At 34.8% G+C, this 22,417-nt stretch overlaps 1 protein-coding gene across 1 annotated transcript in view; it reads left to right on the top strand.

The window, feature by feature from the left end:
- Window positions 1–22,417, top strand: part of DIAPH2 (diaphanous related formin 2) — an 868,850-nt gene that overhangs the window by 437,340 nt on the left and 409,093 nt on the right. Inside the window, exon 22 of the mRNA XM_031944530.1 lies at window positions 12,857–12,986. Within this exon, the coding sequence (XP_031800390.1) occupies window positions 12,857–12,986 (130 nt within the window). The remainder of the gene's footprint in view (window positions 1–12,856; window positions 12,987–22,417) is intronic.

The raw sequence follows: 22,417 nt of genomic DNA on the forward strand, positions 1-22,417 counted from the left end.
GTTTTAGATGTGGTTTTCATACACTTTTGGGGGAGTGAGGAAGCATGTTTGCAAACATTAGGATCCAGGAGTCTCCGTTAGATAGCCTCTTGCACCCATTTCAGCTGATGTTGCTCGTTCTCAGTATATGCTAGGTAGCAATTCTAATCTTTCCACATTAATAGATATTCAAGTGTTTTCATATTAAGAGCTGTAATTGTGGGAGCTGCCCTACCTCCCATAAGCTGTAATCAGTGTAGAAGTTGAAATTCTGTACAGTGCATACATATATACATGCATACATACAATGCTATATCTAAAGCAGCAGTGAAGAACATCTAGTCTGCAGGTGGTTGGCTGGCAGACAATGGTGAGCTGAAAGTTAGGTACCACAGCTTCCCACTGCTTGAGTTTTTAAGTTGATAATGATGCTATAAATATACAAACAAACATATTTTGTAGGCTGTTTGCTAGTTTTCTTCCATGTGTGTAACCTCACTCATTCCTTACTCCTTACTTACTTAAACTTGAGTTGCTCGTAGTTTTTTTAAACATCTTTTTAATTGCTGTCCTCCCTTATATATGCTGCTCCTCAAATGATGTTTTCTCATTGCCTTTATTTCCTTATCTTTCATTTTTATCCTTCTGTCTGTTATCCGGTTCCCCCTTAGGTCTCACTGCTTAACTTATGTGATATACCTAGAAGTTACAAGTGACTTCTTACTAACTGAATCCATTGGCTTTCTTTTCAGTCCTCATCCTCTAGAGCATGAGGCACTGGTACAGCACTCATTATCTACCTCCCTTCAGTGACTGTGTACTACTTTGTCTTCTTTTTATTTCTGTACACGCATCTCCTCAGTTAGACTATCGGATCTTGGAAGACATATTTTAGACTTCTGTGCATCTCCTCACATCATCCAGTCTTGTGCTTTTGTGACCACGTGGAAAATGATGAAGGCACTGAAAGCAAGCACTATCATCCCTGGGTTGGGTCCCTGTAATTATGTCCCTGTAAATTAAGACTTTGGACCCGAGTGTCCTTCCTCCCCCTCTTTCTGCAAGCTTAGCCTTTTACACTTGATCCGACTTCAACTTTTGGTATGTTGGTCTTTCTGTTACTTGAGTTATTTATTTATTTCATATTTTCACCCAGTTACATTCAAAACAATTTTTTTTTACATTTTTTAAAATTTTTGAGTTCTAGGTTGTCTCCCTTATCGCCTCTCACAGTTAAGAAACCATATATGAAGTTTTCCCATCCTTTTCAAAGTTTTCTCTTTATACTCTTAATTTCTCTGTCTCTCAAGCCTCAGTAATTTTTGACTGATGTTAAATTGTTCTTTAATTGTTTTGACAATGTCACTTCAGTATTTTAGGGCTCACTAATTATTGGTTGAGAATATCCTGATTATCTGAAGTCATTTGAATTTAATCTTAATAATTTTAATTTTTAAATTTAGATTTGTAATTTAATTACATTTTATTTTTACATTGCCTTTAATTGGATGCTCAAGTTTTCTTTTTCTTATGCTCGACAGATATTGCAATGATCTCCCCATGGTGGAAAATTAAGCAACATAAAAATTAGACATAATAATAAAAAGTCCATTTAAGGTAGTTTGCTCTAGCTATATTTGTCATAATGATATTTAATTCCTGTTCTTAGGGTTGTTACTAAATAATTCTATCTTTGCTCTTGTAATACTTCCTAGGAAACATCTAAAGTTGTACACAGTCAACTGAATTTTTATATTCTCGGTCAAATATTGTAGGAAAATAGAGTAATTCAAGGGGCTTGTGCTGTCTTGATGGTAGTATATCTTGAATTCTGGTAGAATTACCTTGGTTTTGTATAATTGATCTGTTAGTTGTATCTCTTTTGTTAAACTCAAAAAAGCTTTTTAAAATTCCGTTTTCAGTACACTCATCTCCTCTTCAAAATTATTCAAGTCCTTGGCATGACTTTTACCTTCTCTTTCATTATCAATGAGATTTTTCTGGAGTGTGTCGGTTTTCAGTGTCTTGAAATCCTTCATCTTTTCTCTTTAGATTTAAATAATTCCTCAATTGATGCTATTTTATTTAATATGCAATTAGGAATACAACTACTTCTTACAGTTATTCTGCCTTGTTCTACAAGACATTGTTATATAACTTTCAATAGAGGATATCATTGATCAAGAGCAGCATGAAAGCCCCTGTTGCCACCCACTTTCCCATTCTTATTCTATTTTTTTTTATTAAAGCTTTTTGTTTTCAAAACATATGCATGGATAATTTTTCAACATTGACCCTTACAAAAATCTTGTGTTCTAAATTTCACCCTCCTTCCTCCCACGCCCTCCCCTAGATGGCAAATAATCCAAAATCTAATTAAATCTGTTAAAATACATGTTAAATCCAATCTATGTGTGATGTTTGTACAATAATCTTGTTGCACAAGAAAAATCAGATCAAGAAGGAAAAAAAACGGAGGAAAAAAGTGCAACCAAATAACAACAAAGGGTGAGAATGTCTTGTTGCGGACCACACTCAGTTCCCACAGTCCTCTCTCTGAGTGTAGATGGCTCTCTTCATCACAAGATCATTGGAACTAGTCTAAATCATCTCATTGTTGAAAAGAGTCACATCTGTCAGAATTGATCATTTATATAATGTTATTGCCATGTACAATGATCTCCTGGTTCTGCTCTTTTCACTCAGCATCAATTCATGTAAGTCTCTCCAGGTTTCTCTGAAATCATCCTGCTGGTTGTTTCTTACAGAACAATAATATTCCATAATATTCATATACCACAACTTATTCAGCCATTTGCCAGTCAATGGGCATCCTTTCAGTTTCCAGTTTCTAACCACTACAAAAAGGGCTGCTGTGAAGACCGCGTATTTTAAAATCAGCCAGAGTCAGGAATTCAGATTAGGGGAAAATCGTCAGTCTTTATTCTCAGTGAAGAAAGATCGGAGGTGGAAGAGAATGGGCAATAGCAATGTGTGCAGCTGAGTCAAGAAGCTAGCTAGATCACCAGCCACACGACCAGCAGCTAGGAGTATGGACCCAAGGTCAATCTCTCTCAGCTTCTCTTCCTGTGTCTCTGCCTCCACCGACCAAAATCGTCATTTCCTGTACAACACATCAGGACTTGCACAGAGAGTGGGCGGGGGCCATTCTTTATCCAATCATGTATATTAATAGAGTATAGTCCAATTACTATTTAGCCTCACGTACTTGGGACCTCAGTGCATCAACTCAAACCTCAGCCCATTACAGGCTGCCACAAACATTTTTGCACACACACGTCCCTTTCCCTCCTTTAAGATCTCTTTGGGATAGAAGTCCAATAGAAACACTGTTGGGTCAAAGGGTGTGCACAGTTGGATAATTTTTGGAGCGTAGTTCCAAATTGCTCTCCAGAATGGCTGAGTTTTCTCACATCCCCTTCCACATACATCATTATCTTTTCCTGTCATCTTAGCCAATCTGAGAGGTGTGCAGTGGTATCTTAGAGTTGTCTTAATTTGCATTTCTCTGATCAAGTGATTTAGAGCACCTTCTCATATGACTAGAAATGGTTTTAATTTTTTCATCTGAAAATTGTTTGTTCATATCCTTTGATCATTTATCAGTTGGAGTCCCATTCTTAGTCTAACTCAAAGTTGAAATACAGAGGGTCTGCTTTAGATGTCATGTCAAATTTAACTAATATTCTTAGAAAATAAAAGACCTCTTGCTCTCTTTCAGTTGATAACCTTTTCCTTGCCTCACTAATTTCAAGAAGGTCCCTTCTGCGATATAGAATTTTAAGCTTGCTTTTTAAATGATGCTTCCATCTTTACTGAAGAACTATCTCAAGAGGCCAGTAATATTAATGTAAAATTGAAATTAAGCGTGGATATGGATGGCCTACCTCATTCCTACTCCAAACCCAACTTCCCCCATAAAGAAACAGCTCCAAAAATGTGTGTTCTGAAATTGAATTTGAGTAAAAAGAGGTGATTCATTCTTTTTCTACTAAATAGTAAACTCTTATAGTCTTAGTGAGGAAAGCTGTAATAGCATACTTATTCACATGTGTATTACTAAAGTGTCCTTTGGCAGTTTTCATGGATTTCTTCCTCGTAAAGATTTGATCTTAGTAGCTAGCCATTTCATATGTTGTTTTAGATGTTTAATTTAAAGGGACAACTACCATTCTTAATAGAAAAAAAAATACTCATCTTCAAAGTAAGCCATGAGTGGCTGTTTTAGCTGTCTTTTAGGGTATTAGAAACTGGTCTAAGTGTATTAATCCATCTTTCTTTCTTCTTGTGATTTTTTTTATCTTAACTTTTATATGCAATATGTATGTGTATGTGCGTGTATCCACTGATTTCAGGCTCTTTTTGGATCAGTTGGAAATCATTGTTTTTCTCTGAGGCATAGAAGAGCTCTGCCCTTTCCTCTAGCTTTGGACCAGAGAACCATTTGGACCATACCAGTTTCAACTGGTATGACAGGGGTGATGGCCTGACATTGTTTGGAATGTTGTGTTAGCAGCTTCTCTGTAGTCCAGTGCATGCTAGCCATATACAAGTAGCATTATCATGTCCAAAGTCAGTTGCGTGTACAGTCAAAATACAGTATGCCTTTGTTATAGACTTTTGGGGAAAGAAGGTGGCTGGAGATCAAAGGTCTTGCATGGTTATGACTTCATATTAATATGAGATTGTTATTTTGCTTTAACATACAGCATCATTAGGTAGTCATTGCTTCTCAGTGACAATTTTGACTCTCTGTAAGAATAAAGAGACAAAAATAAACATTTTGACCTCAAGGAGTTTACATTTTACTGGGGAATGAGCATGGGGATGGGAAGTGAAGCTACCATAAAGATATGGAAGTGGGGAGTGGAGATGTGACATGTGAAGAGATTAAGTAAATGCAACATAATTTGATGATTGAGAGAACACGAACAAGGTGGGGGGGGGGAGACCAGAACCAAGCCTTGAAAGAATCTAAGATTCCTAATAAGTTGAGGTAAGACCTTTTTAATCAGGGAAAAGAGCCTGAAAGCAAAGGTAGATGTTGGATTCAAATTCTGATTGCTCCCTTCCTCTTCTGTGGGGATGCTTGATTGGGCTACATTCATGAGCCAAATCCCGGCTACTCACATGAATCTAAGAGCCATTTTGTTTATCTATAAGAAATAATGAAAGATCATCACCAAGCATTACTCACAATCTTAATATAAAGAAAGCCAATGTCAATCCACCTTACTATAGCTGTGATTTCACATTAAAGATCTACTTGTCTTCAGTAGACTGACACCCATTCCATAGAAGGTAAGAAGATGTAAGTGGACTCTTGCTCACCTGCTAAACTTTAGAAGTGCCTGCTGGTTATGATTCTAGGTTGTTTTACTTTTGTGGTGACCCATATGCTTTTGTTTTGATTTTAGCACTTGTCATTGTTCAAATTCAGTCTTTTAGCAAGCATTGTTTCTGTTCTTTTTGGTGGGCCAATAGGATGCCAGGTGCTGAGAATACAAAGAGACAAATGAATCTGTACTTAGTCTCTAGGAGATTACTTTCTTTTGGAATTTGACAAACTCTGGCAGGTGGTGATGAACTCATTTACAGTAAAACAAAAGTGGTAATAGAGCATGTGAATCAATCTGAAAAAATGGTTCAAAAACAATTATGAAAGGGATTTAGAATTAAAAAAAAAACAATAGTGACAGGGAAGAAAGAACAGTTAACTCTAAGATTTCAGTATGTATTCAGTTTGTGGGGGCAACAAGAAAAAGTAATTAGAGCTTCTCCTGCAAGATAACTAATTTGACCTCTCAGTCCCACTGAGATTTGGTAGGATGAAACCAGTGACCAAATTTGCTATTAAATGGTGTTACTTGTTAAAAAAAAATAAAATAAAACCAGTAGGATAGGTAAAAGATAATGGGGAAAGATAGGTAAAAGACTCAAGTCACATTTTAGCAGTTAAGTCATTTGTGGAAATCCAGTTTCCAAAGGTAGGTGTGGAGAAATAAGTTAGGAGAACATTTGGGTAAAGATAAGCAAGGCAGAAATAAATCTGATATTGTCATGAGACTGTATCATAGACAAACTAATTAAGTAGTAGAAATAGTTGATGTCCAGAAATAGATGACAAATATCATCTACCTTCCAGGATTGTAGTGACGATCCCATATTATTTGTAAGGTGCTTTTCAAACCTCAAAGTATTATATAAATGTTGGCTAAATTATATATATATATATATATATATATATATATATATATATATATATATATATGTGTGTGTGTGTGTGTGTGTAAAGAAAGAGAGCACAAACACACACAAACACTCTTAAGTGCTATATTGAAGATACTGTGGTGGTAATCAGGCAAGGTTTCTTGCACAGACTGGTGTCTGAGATGCTCTTAAAGGATATGCAGGTAAGGAGGGAATGAATTCTCAATATAATGGGATTGCAGGTGCAGAACAAAGGCACAGAGATGGGGATAGAATATTGGATTTGAGTGAGCTTTCCTTTACTGGACATCTGTGATCAGAGGCTAACTGGCTACTTGTTGAATGTGTTGCTGATCAAGTCTTATTGTTTTCCATGTGGGACTAGATGGCCCCTGAAGTTCCTTTCCGACGCAGAGATTCTGAGAGGGTAGTGTGTTGCATGCATAGTATTTTGGATGGGTTACTTGGAAGAGATTGGGAGCATTCTGGAGACAAATATGGAAAGAGGAAAATAACATGAATTATTTTTAGGTTTAAATATTAAACTATTAATTGCTAAGTTCCATTGAATTCTTTTTTAATCTTAAAAATTATTTCGCATTTTATTTTTCCCCAATTACATGTTAAAAACAATTTTGACATCCTTTTTTTAAAGCTTTGAGTTCTACTGTCTCTCCCTTCCTCCCCTCTCACCCCCATTCTCATAGAGAAGTCAAGCAATTCAATATAGTCGTTGTCATGCAAAATATTCCCATAATACTCATGTTGTTAAAGGAAATATAGACCAAAAAACTCCTCAAGAAAAAGTTTTTAAAAAAAGGTGCTTGAGTCTTATTCTGGAACCATCAGTTCTTTCTTTAGGGATATATAGCATTTTTCATCCTAAGTCCTTCAGAGTTGTCTTCAATCATTGTATTGCTGAGAATAGCAAAGCTATTCACAGTTGATCATCTTAAAATAATGCTGTTATTTTGTATACTGCACATTTCATTTTATATCAGCTTATGTAAATCTTTCCAGGTTTTTCTAAGAGCATCTTGTGATATTGAATTCTATAAAAGGTGTTAAACAGTGATCGGGACCATTGGTCTCCATCTTCACTGAGAAAAAAAACAAGAAGAAATGGTTGAAAGTTCATCTGAAAAATAATATAACTTAAAAGGAGCCGGGCCCAACAAGACTGCATGCGGCTTACTGAGCTCAGCCGTTCACAACGCAAGGGATCCACTAGAACTCTTGAGTCTGGGACTTTGCTTAGGTTTTCCATAAGCAAAGGAACCTGATTCTGACCAGATATCAGCACATTGGCATCAGTGTCTCTTGGCTAAATTTCTTTTTTTTTCCGGTGTGCATATTGACATTGGAAAGTTATTTACATTTATCCAAATTCACCTGGCAAACATCTATCAGATCTAAAGCAAAAATGATGCTTGAATGGCAGAACATCAGAGCACATTATTAGCAAAGCTACAAATAGCCAAGCTGGACCTTGTCCAGTCAAGTCTTTTCTATTTGTGTACCACTTGAGAAAATGATTAGAGATAAGGTAGATGTAGTTAATATAAATTTAGTTACTAATCTCCAAGTTTAATTATGTGTTGGTCAAATGCTAATTAAAATTAAAATAGCAGTATAGCTTAGTAATTGATGGTGCTTTGACAGTTGATAGTGAAGCACTCTTAGGTATTTCAGTATTATCCCCTTGTAATTCAGTTTAATGAAAAAATAAAATAGCAGACTTAAAAAAAAAACAAAAAACTAAATTATTCCTAGCTTCTACAGTTGTGGATATTTGTTGGCTATGAAGGGGCAGTTTTTTTACTTTGGGTTCTTCTTCTTAGTCCATGTTGCAAACAAAAAGTGACCCTTTTCCAGAGTCTCTTTGCTGCTAGGAAAGCAACTTCTTTCAGCTCATCCTATCCCTCCCATTCCTTTTTGTTTCCCTCTTTCTTGTCCACACCTGTAGTTAGATAGATTCAAGCCCCTTTTTCTGTCTTTGTTAAAAGTCTTGTCTATTCTCCAATATACTCGAACAACTCCAAAGTGATTTTCCCAAAGCAAAGGCCTCCTCATGTCACTTTGTTGCTCAATGAACCACAGTAATTCCCTGTCCACTCTTGTGTCTTACATTTAAAGTTCTTCCCATTGTAACCCCTTATTCTCTTTCTTGTTTCCATACACATTGTCATTCCGTTGTTTTTCATTTGTGTTTGCCTCTTCCTGACCCTTTTTAGGGTTTTCTTCTGCCCATTCCCTTCTCCAGTTCATTTTACAGATGAAGAGACCAAGGCAGGCAGGGTTAAGTGACTTAGCCAGAATCACACAGCTAGGAATTGTCTGAGGCCAGATTTCATCTCAGGCCATCCTGACTCCAGGCCTGGTGCTCTATTCACTCCACAAAATATTGGTATTTGGCCTTACAAGTTTCTTTCGCGTTGTTCTCCTTTGCATGCTCTGTGTAGTGTCCAAACTGGCCTACCTTTTTTCCCCCTCACACAGGAGTTTCCCATCTTCTGTCCTTACCTTTGTCTATTGTGTTCTCTTTTCAATCACAACCTCTTAAAATCCTTGATGTTCTTCAGGGTTCAGCTTCAGAAGTTAGCACTTTCCTATGCTTAAGCTATCTTGCCTTAATTTTGTATGTGCTAATTAATGTGTATGAATATTTATAGATGGAAAGGCACTATGGTACAGTGGATGGAGAACTGGCTTCAAAGCCATAAAAACCTCAACTCAGTCCCTGTAGCTGACATAAAACCCGAGTCCAGTCCTTCCTCTGACATAGACTTTTTGTGTGATCCTGGGGAAGTCAAGCAACCTTTTAGTGCCCTGTGCAAACTTGCAGAGAAGCCGCCAAGCTGCATGGGTAGATCAGCTGTCAAAAGTGATTTTGCTTGGGTGCTGGCTTGACTATGTCCCTTCTGGATTTAATAAACTGCATCAGGTCCCTCTCCCTTCTGCGGTCAAATGTGAAGTCCTCTGTCTTTTAAAGTCCTTTCCATGCCATTCCCTGTGTCCCTTTCTACACTTCTTAGGCCTCATCATAGTCCCATGTGCTTTCTGTAATAAACCTTGTTGACTTGACATGCCCTTGAGGGTAACAAATGTTTTATCTTTGTATCCCCAGCACTTAGCACAGTGCCTGGCTCCAGCGCAAACAGTAAATGCTTGTTGACTATTTGATTGATTAAATGATCAGACCTAAAAATGAGTCATTGATGAGATGATGTTACCTTGCCAGAAAGTCTCTGAGATCCCTTCCAACCCAGAAGCTTTTGAACTATCAATCTAAAATTGATTTAGATTTTAATTTTGCTTTGAAAATGTCACTTCTCTTTATGAATTATGACAGTGTAGAATGGTGAAAAGAATAGCAGAGAATAGGAATAATGGTACTTGAGTTGCATAATTATGAGGAAAGCTTTTTATGAGCCATATATCCCAGTACTAATATGGTTTTATTCATAGCCATTGACACATCTATGGGCGCATCAACATGGGTGCCTTGGGAGCGGGGCAGATTGTTAGCCATCCATATCTATGCTTTATCTGCAACTTTTGTCCCGCTCTTCCCATAATACTTCTACAGCTTAGCCTCAAACATTGGCCTTCCCCTCTATCTCACACATTTCCTGGATACTGGTATTAATCTTTGCTTTTTGCATATGCCAAGAAGCTGGCCTCCTTTTACACTGATGCAATGCCATCTTTTCCCTTACTTCAGCCACAGAATCCTTTTCCAGAAGTATTGCTGCTGCCTACGGTCATCCACCATGGTGTTTGTCATAGCCTTTTGGCTGAACCACAGCTTTATTTGGGAAAAGTTATATTTTATGATTGACAGCCATACACTATTGCATGTTTGGATAGTAAAAAAATATGGCCCTCTATTTCAGGGAGAAGCTTGGGCGTATTAAAAGCCTTACATAGATTCCTAAATGCAAATTAGTCTGCCTTCGTCCTGGACTCAGCTCATTGTCTGCGTTTGATGTCCATCCAAGATTTATGTACTGACGAACTCTCTTTGTGAGCATTACATTTCTTGTCATTATGTGAACAATACACATTTTGTGGCACCATAGACTTCCCATAGAAAAAGAGTATTTTTTTTTCTGTCTTAAAAAACGGAAGTACAGAGCAGAGTTTGGCTACCAAATGGAGTTAATAATGTGTTTTTTTTTCCCCCAGCAGCATATTATGCTAGACTTTTAGATGGCAACTAGCAGTTTTATTAAAATTTCAAAGTAATTTTTGAAGAAAAATAAAGAAAAATGCCCATTTTGTATTTTTTATTGCTTAACCTAGCATTGCAAATGGGCGGACTGCAGTAATGCCAGGCAAAAACATAATACAATTCTCAGACCACTCGCTCTAAATGCACTTCCTCCTGTTCCTATAAAACAGCAAGTCTTACTAAAGTCACACTACCCCCAGGGATTATATTGTTTCACCCTCCTGACACTTCAAGTGTTTGGTAAATCAGCATGATAAACATCAAATATTAAAGATTTTTATTGTGAAAGAGAAAGCTACTGTGTTTAAAGTACATCCAGAAAAGCTAATTGTGCCTGTGAAATTGAAGTGGCCAGTTGAACTATCACAACTTTGCCATGGTTGACATTGTCTGTCTACCATTAAGACTAACTTCCCTCTTTATTTTTCTGTTCTTGGGGGAAGATTTTAAATTTTTCAATGAGTCAAAACTTTAAGAAACTGGAAGAAAGTCATAAATATAGGCTTGATTTATTAATTGAGATATAAGGCTTTTATCTTTAATTATCAAAACAGTAGGAATTGAATTTCTTTCCTAGAGAGTGCCAAAATTCTCTTATATGACTTTTCTAAGCCTATTAAGAGCCTGTATTCATTTTCTATATTGGGTAAATCTGTATATGAACATCAGTGGGAAAGGTTTTTTTGTTTCTGAGTTTTCGAATTAAAATATCTGTCTGGAAGAGCATCCAATAGAATGAAAAATCTAGGTACTCAGTACCATATTTCTTGCATCTTCACTAAGTAAATTCTTGATTTCTTTTGTGCCTTAGTCTAGTATGAATGTCATATCAAAGAAAATACTAGATATTTAGAGCAAAGACAGCGGGTGTGTGTGTGTGTGTGTGTGTGTGTGTGTGTATTTGATATTGTAAACTTTTTATAATTCCGCCTGTGATGAACTTGTGGCATTTTTTGGATAATTATGATACTATAGATCATCAGAGGAGTAAAGCATTCAATGTACTTTGGATCCTGTAGCCAAGGCACACAGGTAGATCAGCATTGCAGATGTTTTGTCTGGAGATATGAAAGGTTTGGGGAGCTGTGTTACTTCTCTTCAAGTATTTGAAAGGCTCTTATATGGCGCTCCTGCTTGGCCACAGGGACATGAATGAAGCATAGACAGTAGAAGTTGAACAGACACAGATTTTGGTTTTATCTAATGAAAAAATTTTTTTCAAACATTGTTTTTTTTCACTTAACAATTAATCTCTCTCTCTCTCTCTCTCTCTCTCTCTCTCTCTCTGTCTCACACACTCAAAGCAAGAAAAACAAGCTCATTGCCAATCATACTTCTCAAGTCTAAAAGCTTTTTTATTTTGTAATTTTGTTGTTATTCTTTAAATGGGGCTTCTGGTTCTGCTCACTTCCCTCCATGTTATTTCAAACACGTTTTCCTAGTTGCCTTCTAAAACTGTTTATTTCATTGTTTCTTACCGCCCAGTGTCGTCAGAAGTATTTTTATACTGCACTTTTATTAGTCATTCCACAGTAAGGAGGCAGCCCACTAGTTACTTTGCTTCCACAAAAAGAGCATCTTTCTTCTCTCTCCCTGTCTCCCTCTCCTTTCTTCTCTCTCCCCACCTTTCCCTGTCCTCTCTCCCTTCCTCCCTTTCTACTTTTCCTTCTCCCATCACATATATCTAGATTACATATGGGTATTTTTTTCCTTCTGTTTTCTTTGGGGAATAAGCTTTATAGTAGGAGTTTCTCAGAGTCAAAAGATATTTACATAGCGTTTGAAGGACATAGTTCAAAATTGCTTAAGAAAAAAAAAAACAACTCTGCAAGCTAAGAGCCGTCTAACTCTTGGTGGAAATGGGTGACTTACCCCACAATAGTGTGACTGCTTTGTCCCTTGAACTACTTGAGTGGAACCTGGCTGATCCTTTGTAGGCAGAGTGGACATGATTGCGTTTTTTATTTGCCTATGATATTTAAATTAATAATAGTAAGCAAAGAATAAAGAAAATAATTTTAGCAATATCTAAAAGTTTAAAAATGGATTTAAGCCATTCTGATCCAGAGCACAGAATCTTGAGGTTTGGGGAAAATAATGGGATCATTTTAAAATAAAAGGAGTTTTAAAAGTGGGCTTAAAAAAGATATATGTATATATATGAAGATGTCCTGAAGAATTTATAAAAAATGGTTAATTTTAACATACTTTGTCTTTCCCTTTTAAAAGCTGTGTTTCTTTTAATAATTGAATGCAGAATTCTTGATAGTCCTCATTAGAAAACTACTCTGCACAACTTCATTTTAAATGAACAATAAATTGAATTGAAATGATGGGTGAAGAAAATTAAGAGATAACTTTGGACTTTGTGTTGATATTATTCAAATGGCTTTGCTTCCCATTTTCTTCTAGATCAGAGACACTAAATCATCAGATCAAAAAACCACACTTTTACATTTTCTTGCTGAAATGTGTGAGGAAAAATACCGGGACATCCTTAAATTTCCAGATGAATTGGAGCATGTTGAAAGTGCAAGCAAGGGTAAGCAATATGACTGTTCTGAGGTGGTGAGTTTCCCTTTAAATTGTTCCATTATGAAGCCAGTGAATAGGTCTTATTCCCATGGTGGTTTACTTTCATAAGAAAGGTAAGCTGATGTTGTTTTTCTCTTTGAAGTATCGTGTACCAGGATATCACTTTTCATTAGTGTGCATCTGATTTTAGATGTTTTATCATTTACAAATTATATAAAGGCCCCTATAATTTTCTTAATACTTTTTCATATATTTCACATCTTTAGTCAACTTATGAAAATAGAAGTACTCTGTATTAGTTTAAGAACAATTATATCATTAATGTATTAGAAATATGAAAGTAGTAAATTCATTCTGGAAAATTGTAATAACATTTTCATTATGTTTATATAGTGCATCTATGAGTATTGAATTTTTGGCAATACTTAGGGCTTCTTTTATTAGTTTGATATTTATTTTATATTTGTGTTTGTAGAAGAGAGAGGGGGGGGAGGAAAAGAGGGAGAGGGGAGGGAAGGAGGGAGAGAGAGAGAGAGTGAGAGTGTGTGTGTGTGTGTGTGTGTAAAACTCCCCTAATATTTTGCACATTTGGGAGGAAGAAGGAATGTAGGTAAGTTTAACTTTATGGAGTCCCTTATGATGACTCTTTTATGTTTCTCTTGAGTCTCCTGTTTGCATTTCAGATGTTCTTTTCAGCTCTGGTCTTTTAACCAGGAAAGCTTGAAAGTTCTATATTTTATTAAATGTCCATTTCCCCTCCTAAAGGATTATACTCACTTTTATTTGGTAGGTTATTTTTGGTTGTAATACTAGCTCCTTTGTCTTCTAGAATATCACAGTCAAGTCTTCCACTTCTTTATTATGGAAAATAGTAAATCTTGTGTGATGCTGATTATGGCTTCACAGTATTTAAATTGTGGTGTTTTTTTGTTTTTGTTTTTGTTTTGTTTTGTTTTGTTTTTGTTTTTTGTTTGTTTGTTTGTTTTTCTGGTTCTTTGCAGTATTTCCTCCTTGACCTGGAAGGTTTGAAATTTGTTTATAATATTCCTTGGAGTTTTCATTTTTGGATCTCTTTCAGGAGTTGATTGGTAGAGCCTTTCAACTTCTATTTTATGCTCTAGGTCTAAGATATAATGGAAGTTTTCTTTGATATTGATAGATTGATGTCTAGGCGCTATCTACCTCTCTCTCTCTCTCTCTCTCTCTCTCTCTCTCTCTCTCTCTCTCTCCTCTCCTTCCCTTTTTTCCTCTCCCCTCCCCTCACTCTTTTTTTTCATCATGGCTTTCAGGTAATTCAACAATTCTTAAATTATTTCTCCTTTTTCTGTTTTCCTTGTCAGTTCTTTTTCCAATGACATATTCACATTTTTTCTATTTTTCATTCTTTTGGATTTCTTTTGTTTATTAAAGTTAGATGGAGTCATTACCTTCTACTTACCCAATTCTAATTTTTAATGAATTGTTTTCTTCAGTAAGAATTTCTTTCCTTTTCCATTTTGTCTACTCTGCTATTTAAAAAAATATTCAAAATTTAAATGCAAAATAAAAAAAACATTCTACCATGTGGACAACATAACATAAGAAAGGATTGAGACTATAAAACAATACATTTTCATTTCAAAAATGCCTATATAATAAGTACTACATATTGTATTCAAAGCTGTCCATCTTTGCTTTATTATATGTTTTCTTTTGGTCTCTACTGTCCACTTTTTACTTTAACCCTTCCTTCCCCCTACCCCAAGAAGGCTACAATTAAGCTTGGATACACGTGTACCTACACACAAAAATAATACACATGCATATACACAATCATATACACAGATGTGTATATATATATATATATATATATATATATATGTATGTATATACACACATATAACCAAACATAGATACATACATACGCCCCAGTTACACATGTACATAGATATCTATAACCATACATATCTGTACACAGATACATTTATATTTGTCTGGGTAAGAGTCCATTAGTTTTCCTCTGTTACTCTGAAGGTGGATAACATCTTCTTTTATAATTCATCCAGGTCTTTCCATATTTTTCTAATCAACCAACTCATCCTTTCCTTTTCCACAGCAATGTTCCAGCCTTATTCTCTTCTAGGTATTTTAAATAATCTAAGACAATATTGGTTGTTTAGGCTATAGTGTAGTTTCTCTGTTTTTGTCTTTTGATTAAATCTATTTTTGCTTCCATTTTTTCTGAGATCATGATTACTATCCCTACATTTTTTATCTAATAAATTCTACTTCTGATCTTTGTTTAAGTATTATCTCTTTTTTCCTATTCCTCCCACCTCCTTTGCTTTACTTCTAGCAAATATATATGTTTTCTTTTTATCCAATTAGTGTATACACTCTTTTATACCCTTGCTTTTCCTGTTCTCTCACCCTCGTTTCTTTACACATTTAGACAATTTTTGTTCTCTTGTAAATGTATATGTTGTTCTTTCTTTAACCAGATCTGATGTGAGTAGGGTTTTCTCTAAAAATCCCTTCATTACATGAATCTGGACAGTTCCAATGGTCTTTTGCTGGAGAGAGCCATCTGCATTCAGCAGAGGACTGAGCGTGGATTACAACATAGTATTTTCCTTCTTTTTGTTGTTGTTGGCTTGCATTTTGTTTTCTTTCTCATTTTTCCCCTTTTTGATCTGATTTTTCTTGTGCAGAATGATAATTGTGGAAATATATAGAAGAATTACACAGGGGCAGTTAGGTGTACAGTGGTTAGAGCATCAGCCCTGAAGTCAGGAAGGCCTTTGTTCAAATCTGGCCTCAGACACTTAACACTCCCTAACTATGTGACCCTATCACTTAATCTCAGTTGCCTCAGAAAAAAAAGAAGAATTATACATGTTTAACACAAAGTAATCCAATACTTGCTGCTTAGGAGAGGGGCTGGAGGGAAGAGAGGGAGAGAAATATTCCTTCTTGGAACACAAGGTTTTGCAAGGCTTAATGTTGAGAATTATCTATACATATGTTTTAAAAATAAAAAGGCTTTAATGAAAAAAGAATCGGAAAAAATAGATGCTTATATGCTAAAATCGAAACTTGTGAATGAATAAATTTGAATGGTTTGATAATAATAATAAAAAAAAAGAAAGTAGGTGTCTTGTACATTGCCATGTATTGCAAATTGCTGCCCTTTCTCTCACTTCTCATTCCTCTGGGAAATTTTCAGACAAAGACTAAACCATGATATGGTGCAGACCTTCAATTCATTGAGTCCACCTGCCTCATCTTAAGGATATTATATTTGTCCTAACTACCTTTGTTGCTTTAGGCAAGTTTCTTTCTCCCTGATCTTTTCTTTCCTCATCTATATTGAGAAGGGATTGGAGAAGATTATTAATGCCTCTTCCAGCTCTTACAGACTATGCTTTTTTTCAAAACAGAGCATTGATATAATTTTGATGGTATTATTGTTCATCATGATAACCTAGAATTATAAACTTCTGAATGATTATTAAAATTATAGATTTTCTTTACCTCTCTTAGATATTAAACAGTTAGTATGATAAAAGTATCACCTTGGAGAAAAATATAGAAATTCCTTGGAAGACATGAGAAGCAAATGCCAACTTCAGTTTTCAAAAGAAAGAATCAATCTACTATAATTTCAGTTACTGTCCCCAATTTTTCATCCTATAAACTTGTTTTTCCTTATGTAATATAATTAAATATTTTAAAATATGGTTAAACATTTTTAAAAATCCCTTCACTATTTTCTCCCTCATCACTATCCTCTTTACTCTCTAATTACTTTATGAATTTAGAAGATTTTTATACCCTTTTTCTACATATACATTGCTTGTTTTCTTTTTAATCCTTTCCTGATGAGAGTAGAGTTCCAGAACTACCTGTTCTCCTCCTCCCCCCCCCCCATCTAATTCTTCTGTGTCAGTTCTTGTGTCTCATTTGTGTGAGATAATTGTTCTTTTTAACTTTTCTTACATGGTTTTGCTTTTTTACAATCACATCACTTAGATGCTTTGTAGAATTCTATCACATAGAATAATATTCTGATCTACCACAATCTTTCTTCCAAGTTATCCACTTTCCAATGACCATCTTAGACACTTATGGTTTCTAAACATTTCCACATATAAAAAATAAATAGGTTGTCTTTATTGAGTTCCTTGTCATTAGTATTTGATGTTAGTCTTGTATTTCTCTTGGATTTTGTATGTCAAATTTTCTCTTAAGTTCAGATCTTTTTACAACAAAATCCTGACAGTCTGGCAGTTAATTCAATGGCCTTTTTCCCCCCAATTGGGATTATACTTAATTTGACTGGGTATGATATTTTTTCTGCAACCCCAGTTCTTTTGCTCTTCAATATATAATGTTCTAAGACCTGTAGTCTTTCACTGTAGCCATTGCTAGGTCTTTTTCTCGATGCAGATGCCATTTTCTGTCCAAAGTCTATTGGGATTGCTTTGGATCACTGAGCCGCTCAGAAAAACCAAATCTTTCATAGTTGATCATCACACATTCTTGCTGTTTTTATATACAATGTATTGCTAGTTCTGCTTGTCTAGCTTAGCATCAGTTCATGTAAATCTTTCCAGGCCTTTGTAAAATCAGCTTGTTTATCATTTTTTATAGAACAATAATATTCCATTATCTTCAGATACCCCAACTTGTTCAACCATTCCCCAATTGCTGGGCATCTACATATTTTCCAATTCTTTGCTACCACAAAAAGAGCTGCTGCAAACATTTTTGCTCATGTGGGTCCTTTTCCCTCCTTTGTTTTCCTTGGTATACAGATCCACTAATGGCTCTCCTGGGTCAAAGGGTATGCACAATTTGATAGCCCTTTGGGCTTAGTTGCAGATTGTTCTCCAGAATGGTTGGATGGTTTCACTGTTCTACCAATAGTACATTAGTGTACCAACTTTCCCACATCCCCTCCAACAGTTGTCATTATCTTTTCCTGTCATCTTAGCCAATATGAGAGGTGTGAGGGGGTACTTCAAAGTTGTTTTAATTTGTATTTCTCGAATCAATAGTTATTTAGAGCATTTTTTCATATGAGTATAACTGACTTGAATTTTGTCATCTCAATATTATCTGTTCATATCCTTTGGCCATTTACCAATTGAGGAATGACTTATTGTTATAAATTTGATGCTGTTCTTTAAATATATATATATATATATATATATATATATATATATATATATATACATAAAACATAATATCTTTATATATTTAGATTTAATATCTTTAAATATATATATTATGTATATATATACATATGTATATCCCTTTTTTCAGAAATACTGTTAGTAAAGATTTTTTTTCCCAGTTTTGTACTTCCCTTTTAATCTTGTTTCTGTTGGTTTTATTTTGCAAAACCTTTTTAAATCTAATGTAATCAAAGTTATCTATGTTCTCTAGTTCTTCTTTGGTCATAAATTCCTTCTTTTTCCAAAGATCTGATAGGTAAATTATCCCTTGTTCTGCTAATTTTTTTTTGGTTTCATACTTTATGTACAAATCATGTATCCATTTTGATCTTATAGTGGTATGAGGTGTGAGATGCTGTTTTTCTAGCACATCATTTTCCATTTTTCCATTTTTCCCAGCAATATTTGTCAGATAGTAAGTTCTTATTCCAGAAGCTGGAGTGTGGGTGGTTTATCAAATACTAGATTGCTGTAGGCATTGATTGTTATGTTATGTGCATCCCATCTATTCCTCTGATTCACCATTGTATTTCTCAGCCAGTACCAAATGGTTTTGATGATTGTTGCTTTATAATATAGTTTAGGTTTGGTATTACTAAGCCACTATCCTTTGTTTTTTTTCTTTTTCATTAATTTCCTTGATATTCTTGTCCTTTTGTTCTTCCAGATGAATTTTGTTATTATGTTTTCTAGTTCTATAAAATAATGTTTTGGAAGTTTGATTGGTACAGTACTGAACAAGTAGAGCAATAGGCAGAATTGTCGTTTTCATTATATTAGCTCATCCTAGCCTTGAACAATTTATTTTTTCCAGTTGTTTTTGATCTGATTTTATTTGTTTGAGAAATGTTTTGTGTTCATGTAATTCTTGAATTTGTCTTGGCAGGTAGAAACCCAAGTATTTTATTTTGTCTACAATAATTTTAAGTGGAATTTCTCTTTCTATCTCTTTCTGATGGGCTAATTGTTTTGTTGCTTATATTATTTTTTTTCCTTGAGCTGGGGGTTTCAGAATTTGATTCTGATATTCCTATAGGTTTTCCTTGTAGAATCTCTTTCAGGTGGTGATTGATGGATTTTTTTCTATTCCTACTTTTCCCTCTTATTCTAACACTAAAAGACTATCTTCTTATTTACTTCTTTTATTATTGTATCAAGATAATTTTTTTTGGTGGTGGCTTTCAGGTAGTCTCATGTTCTCTCGATCTCTTTTCCAGATCAGTTGTTTTTTCTTGTGAAATGTTTCACAATCTATTTTTTTAATTCTTTATATTTTCTTTTGTTGTTTCTTATAACTTCACTGACGTCCGCCTTGCCAATTCTTATTTTCATGGAGTGGTAGTCTTTCTTAAGATTTTGGGTCTCCTTTTCCAGTTGGTTGACTTTTATTCATAAACTAATTGTTTTTCTTGGATTGTTCTTAATTTTTTTCCCTCAGTTTCTCACATTTTATTTCTAAAGTTCTTTTTTTAAAAATAAATGTCTTCTATGAATTCTTTTTCAGCAGCTTTAAATTTATAGAGCTTATTGTTTGTAATCACTTCTAGTCCTGAGGTGTGGAGGATGGTGCCTCTGACCTCAGGTCCTCCTTCAGTTCTTCCTTCTGTAATAGAACCAGAAAACAAGAACTTCACGAGTCCTGTAACTGCTTATAGCTAGAAGCATCCCTGCCCCACTGCTTCCATAGTTGCTGGGTGTCTGCTGGATCCTTCTTGCCCAGGCCTATATCTTGGGAGCACAGCTGGGCCTAGTGTGCCTTATCAGCAGATATTTCCTCAGTCTTCCCCCTCTGAGACTTCTAAATCCTTACGCTATTGGGGAAGTAAAAATTATTTTGGTTGTGGAGGAATTTACCTCCCAATCTACCTAGTCCCAAGGCTCACCACTTGTTGCTTCACTGAAACTAGCCTGGATTTGTTTATACTTCCCATGGTCCAAACGTCTATTCTGGGATTTATTTCTTTGGATCTTCTCTAGTCACAAGAGGACAGCTATTCTACTCCAACTCTTTTTTGGCTTTATTTGTCTGTGTTTATCCTAAGGCACTATTTTGTTTTGTTTGTAGAGGAAATTTGAAGAGTTTAGAATTTTTTGACCAATTCTACAATCCTCCCACAACCTATTCTGTTTTAAGTTTTTTTTTTTTTTTTCCCTAGTGAATTTTTGTGCTTCTTTTCCCATTAAACCAATTCTGGTTTTTTGTGTCATTTTCTTTAGTATTTTTGTGATCTTTTTACAGAGCTGCTTATGTTCTTTTATCACTTTCTTGTATCATTTTCATTTCTTCCCCAATTTTTACTCTCCCACTTATCTCTTTTTTTGAACACTTTCAGACATACTTGTACTTCCATCCAGTGAACATTTTTCTTTGAGGATTTTTGTCCTGTTTTCTGATTGTTTTCTTCTGAAATTATGTCTTGGTCTTGTGACTTAAGTTTTTAGAAATTGTACATGTTCTTTTAATTCGCATATTTTTAAAAATTACCCTGAAGTTTGTTGTTATATATCGAATTTTATTTGTTTTGGTTTTCTGTTCTGCTTTTTCAGTGTATCCTTTTGCTATATTGAGATTTTCCATCTAATATTCTGAACTTTTGCTTTGCTCTAAGGTTTTACTTATGAATACTTAATTTCCTTTTACTTCATTAAAAAGAAAAATCTACTTTAGCATAGTCTTTATTATTTTGAAATAATGAAAATGAGCTGGTATTAAACATGAACCTAGTCATCTTTCCAAGTAAAATCTTTGGCGGGGGGTGGGGGGGACTTTGAGGACTGTTAGTAAGCTTCCTAAAGCATATATACTATCTTATTTATGAAATATAACAATTCAAACGTGCGAGTAAATAACATCTTTTTACTAGAAATTTAAATTACTGAATCTAACATTTATTTTTAGCTAATTCTCAAAGGTATCGTTGTGTATAAATATACATATAACAATACATCTACATATATGTATGCATCTACATTTTATTTTTCCATTTGAATATTTTTAAAAGCCACTAGCTTCACTAAACATTTGTAGTGTCCTAGTTCACCAGCTAATAGTCTTTTCTGTAATTGTTACCTTACTAGCAGATGTTTTGAAATTTTTGTTTAAGGCAAATGCTATTTATCACGCATTGTTGAAAGTTGAATCAACAAATGAATATTATCTCCAGAATGCACGTTTATCTGCCATTTTCCCTGAACCAAGTTGTTAATGGTAAATATCTATTGATTTAAAAAAAAAACATACAAGGTTAAAATGCCAAATATTTGGAAGGCAATAGTTCAGATACAGAATACATGTGATATAGAAGATCAGTGGGTAACAAGCTTGCTATGGAAGCAATGAGGAGCTGGAGAGTTAGGAAAATTTAGCTCTCACCTGTACTTTACCTCTGACTGGTTTATAAATTAGAAAGTATCCACTTAGGAAGCTTATTGGTACAGTGGAAAGAGCACTGGTGTCACAGTTGGGAAGACCTGAATTTGAATTCTGTCTCAGATATTTCACTAGATGTATAGCCCTTGGCAAGTCACTTAACTCTCTGCCTCACTTTCTTCATCTGTAAAATGGGGGTAATAACAGCACCTGCCTTAAGGATTTCAAAAGAGATAATATAGCTAGAATAATGTGCAAACTTTAGAGTGTTGTATAAATGTGTTATTATTATTAAAGTTCCTGTGGCTTACTTTCTTCATATGAAAAATGAGAACTGAAGACCTTTCATCTAAGGATTTTCTTTCTAAGGACACTTTCATCTCTGTCTGTTAAGTTAAGTTAATCATGTCTAAGGCTCCATGACCCCATTTGGGGTTTTCTTGGCAGAGATACTGGAATGGTTTACTGTTTCCTTCTCTACCTTATTTTATATGTAAGGAACTGGGGCAAATAGGATTAAGTGACCTTTCCAGGCCCGGGGCTCTATTTGCTGTGCTACCTAGATGTTCTCCAGTCTTTCCAGTTTTCATTATTGTACGAAATATCTTTTATATATCATATGAGATATTATTTACCACAGATAATTAAAAAGATTATTTCACTTTCAATAGTATATATCACTTGTCCTTCAGATAATCAAATTTAAACTTTTTAGAAATCATGTCTGTAGTTAATATGCATTTAGTTTGTTAACATATTAACTATTAAAGAAATGTCATTTGCTTCATTTTGAAATAATGGAATCACTGCCATTCCAAATCATTGTTCCTGTTAGGCCACATCAGTGCC

This window comes from Sarcophilus harrisii, chromosome X (genome assembly GCF_902635505.1).
Source record: "Sarcophilus harrisii chromosome X, mSarHar1.11, whole genome shotgun sequence".
Taxonomy (NCBI): domain Eukaryota; kingdom Metazoa; phylum Chordata; class Mammalia; order Dasyuromorphia; family Dasyuridae; genus Sarcophilus; species Sarcophilus harrisii.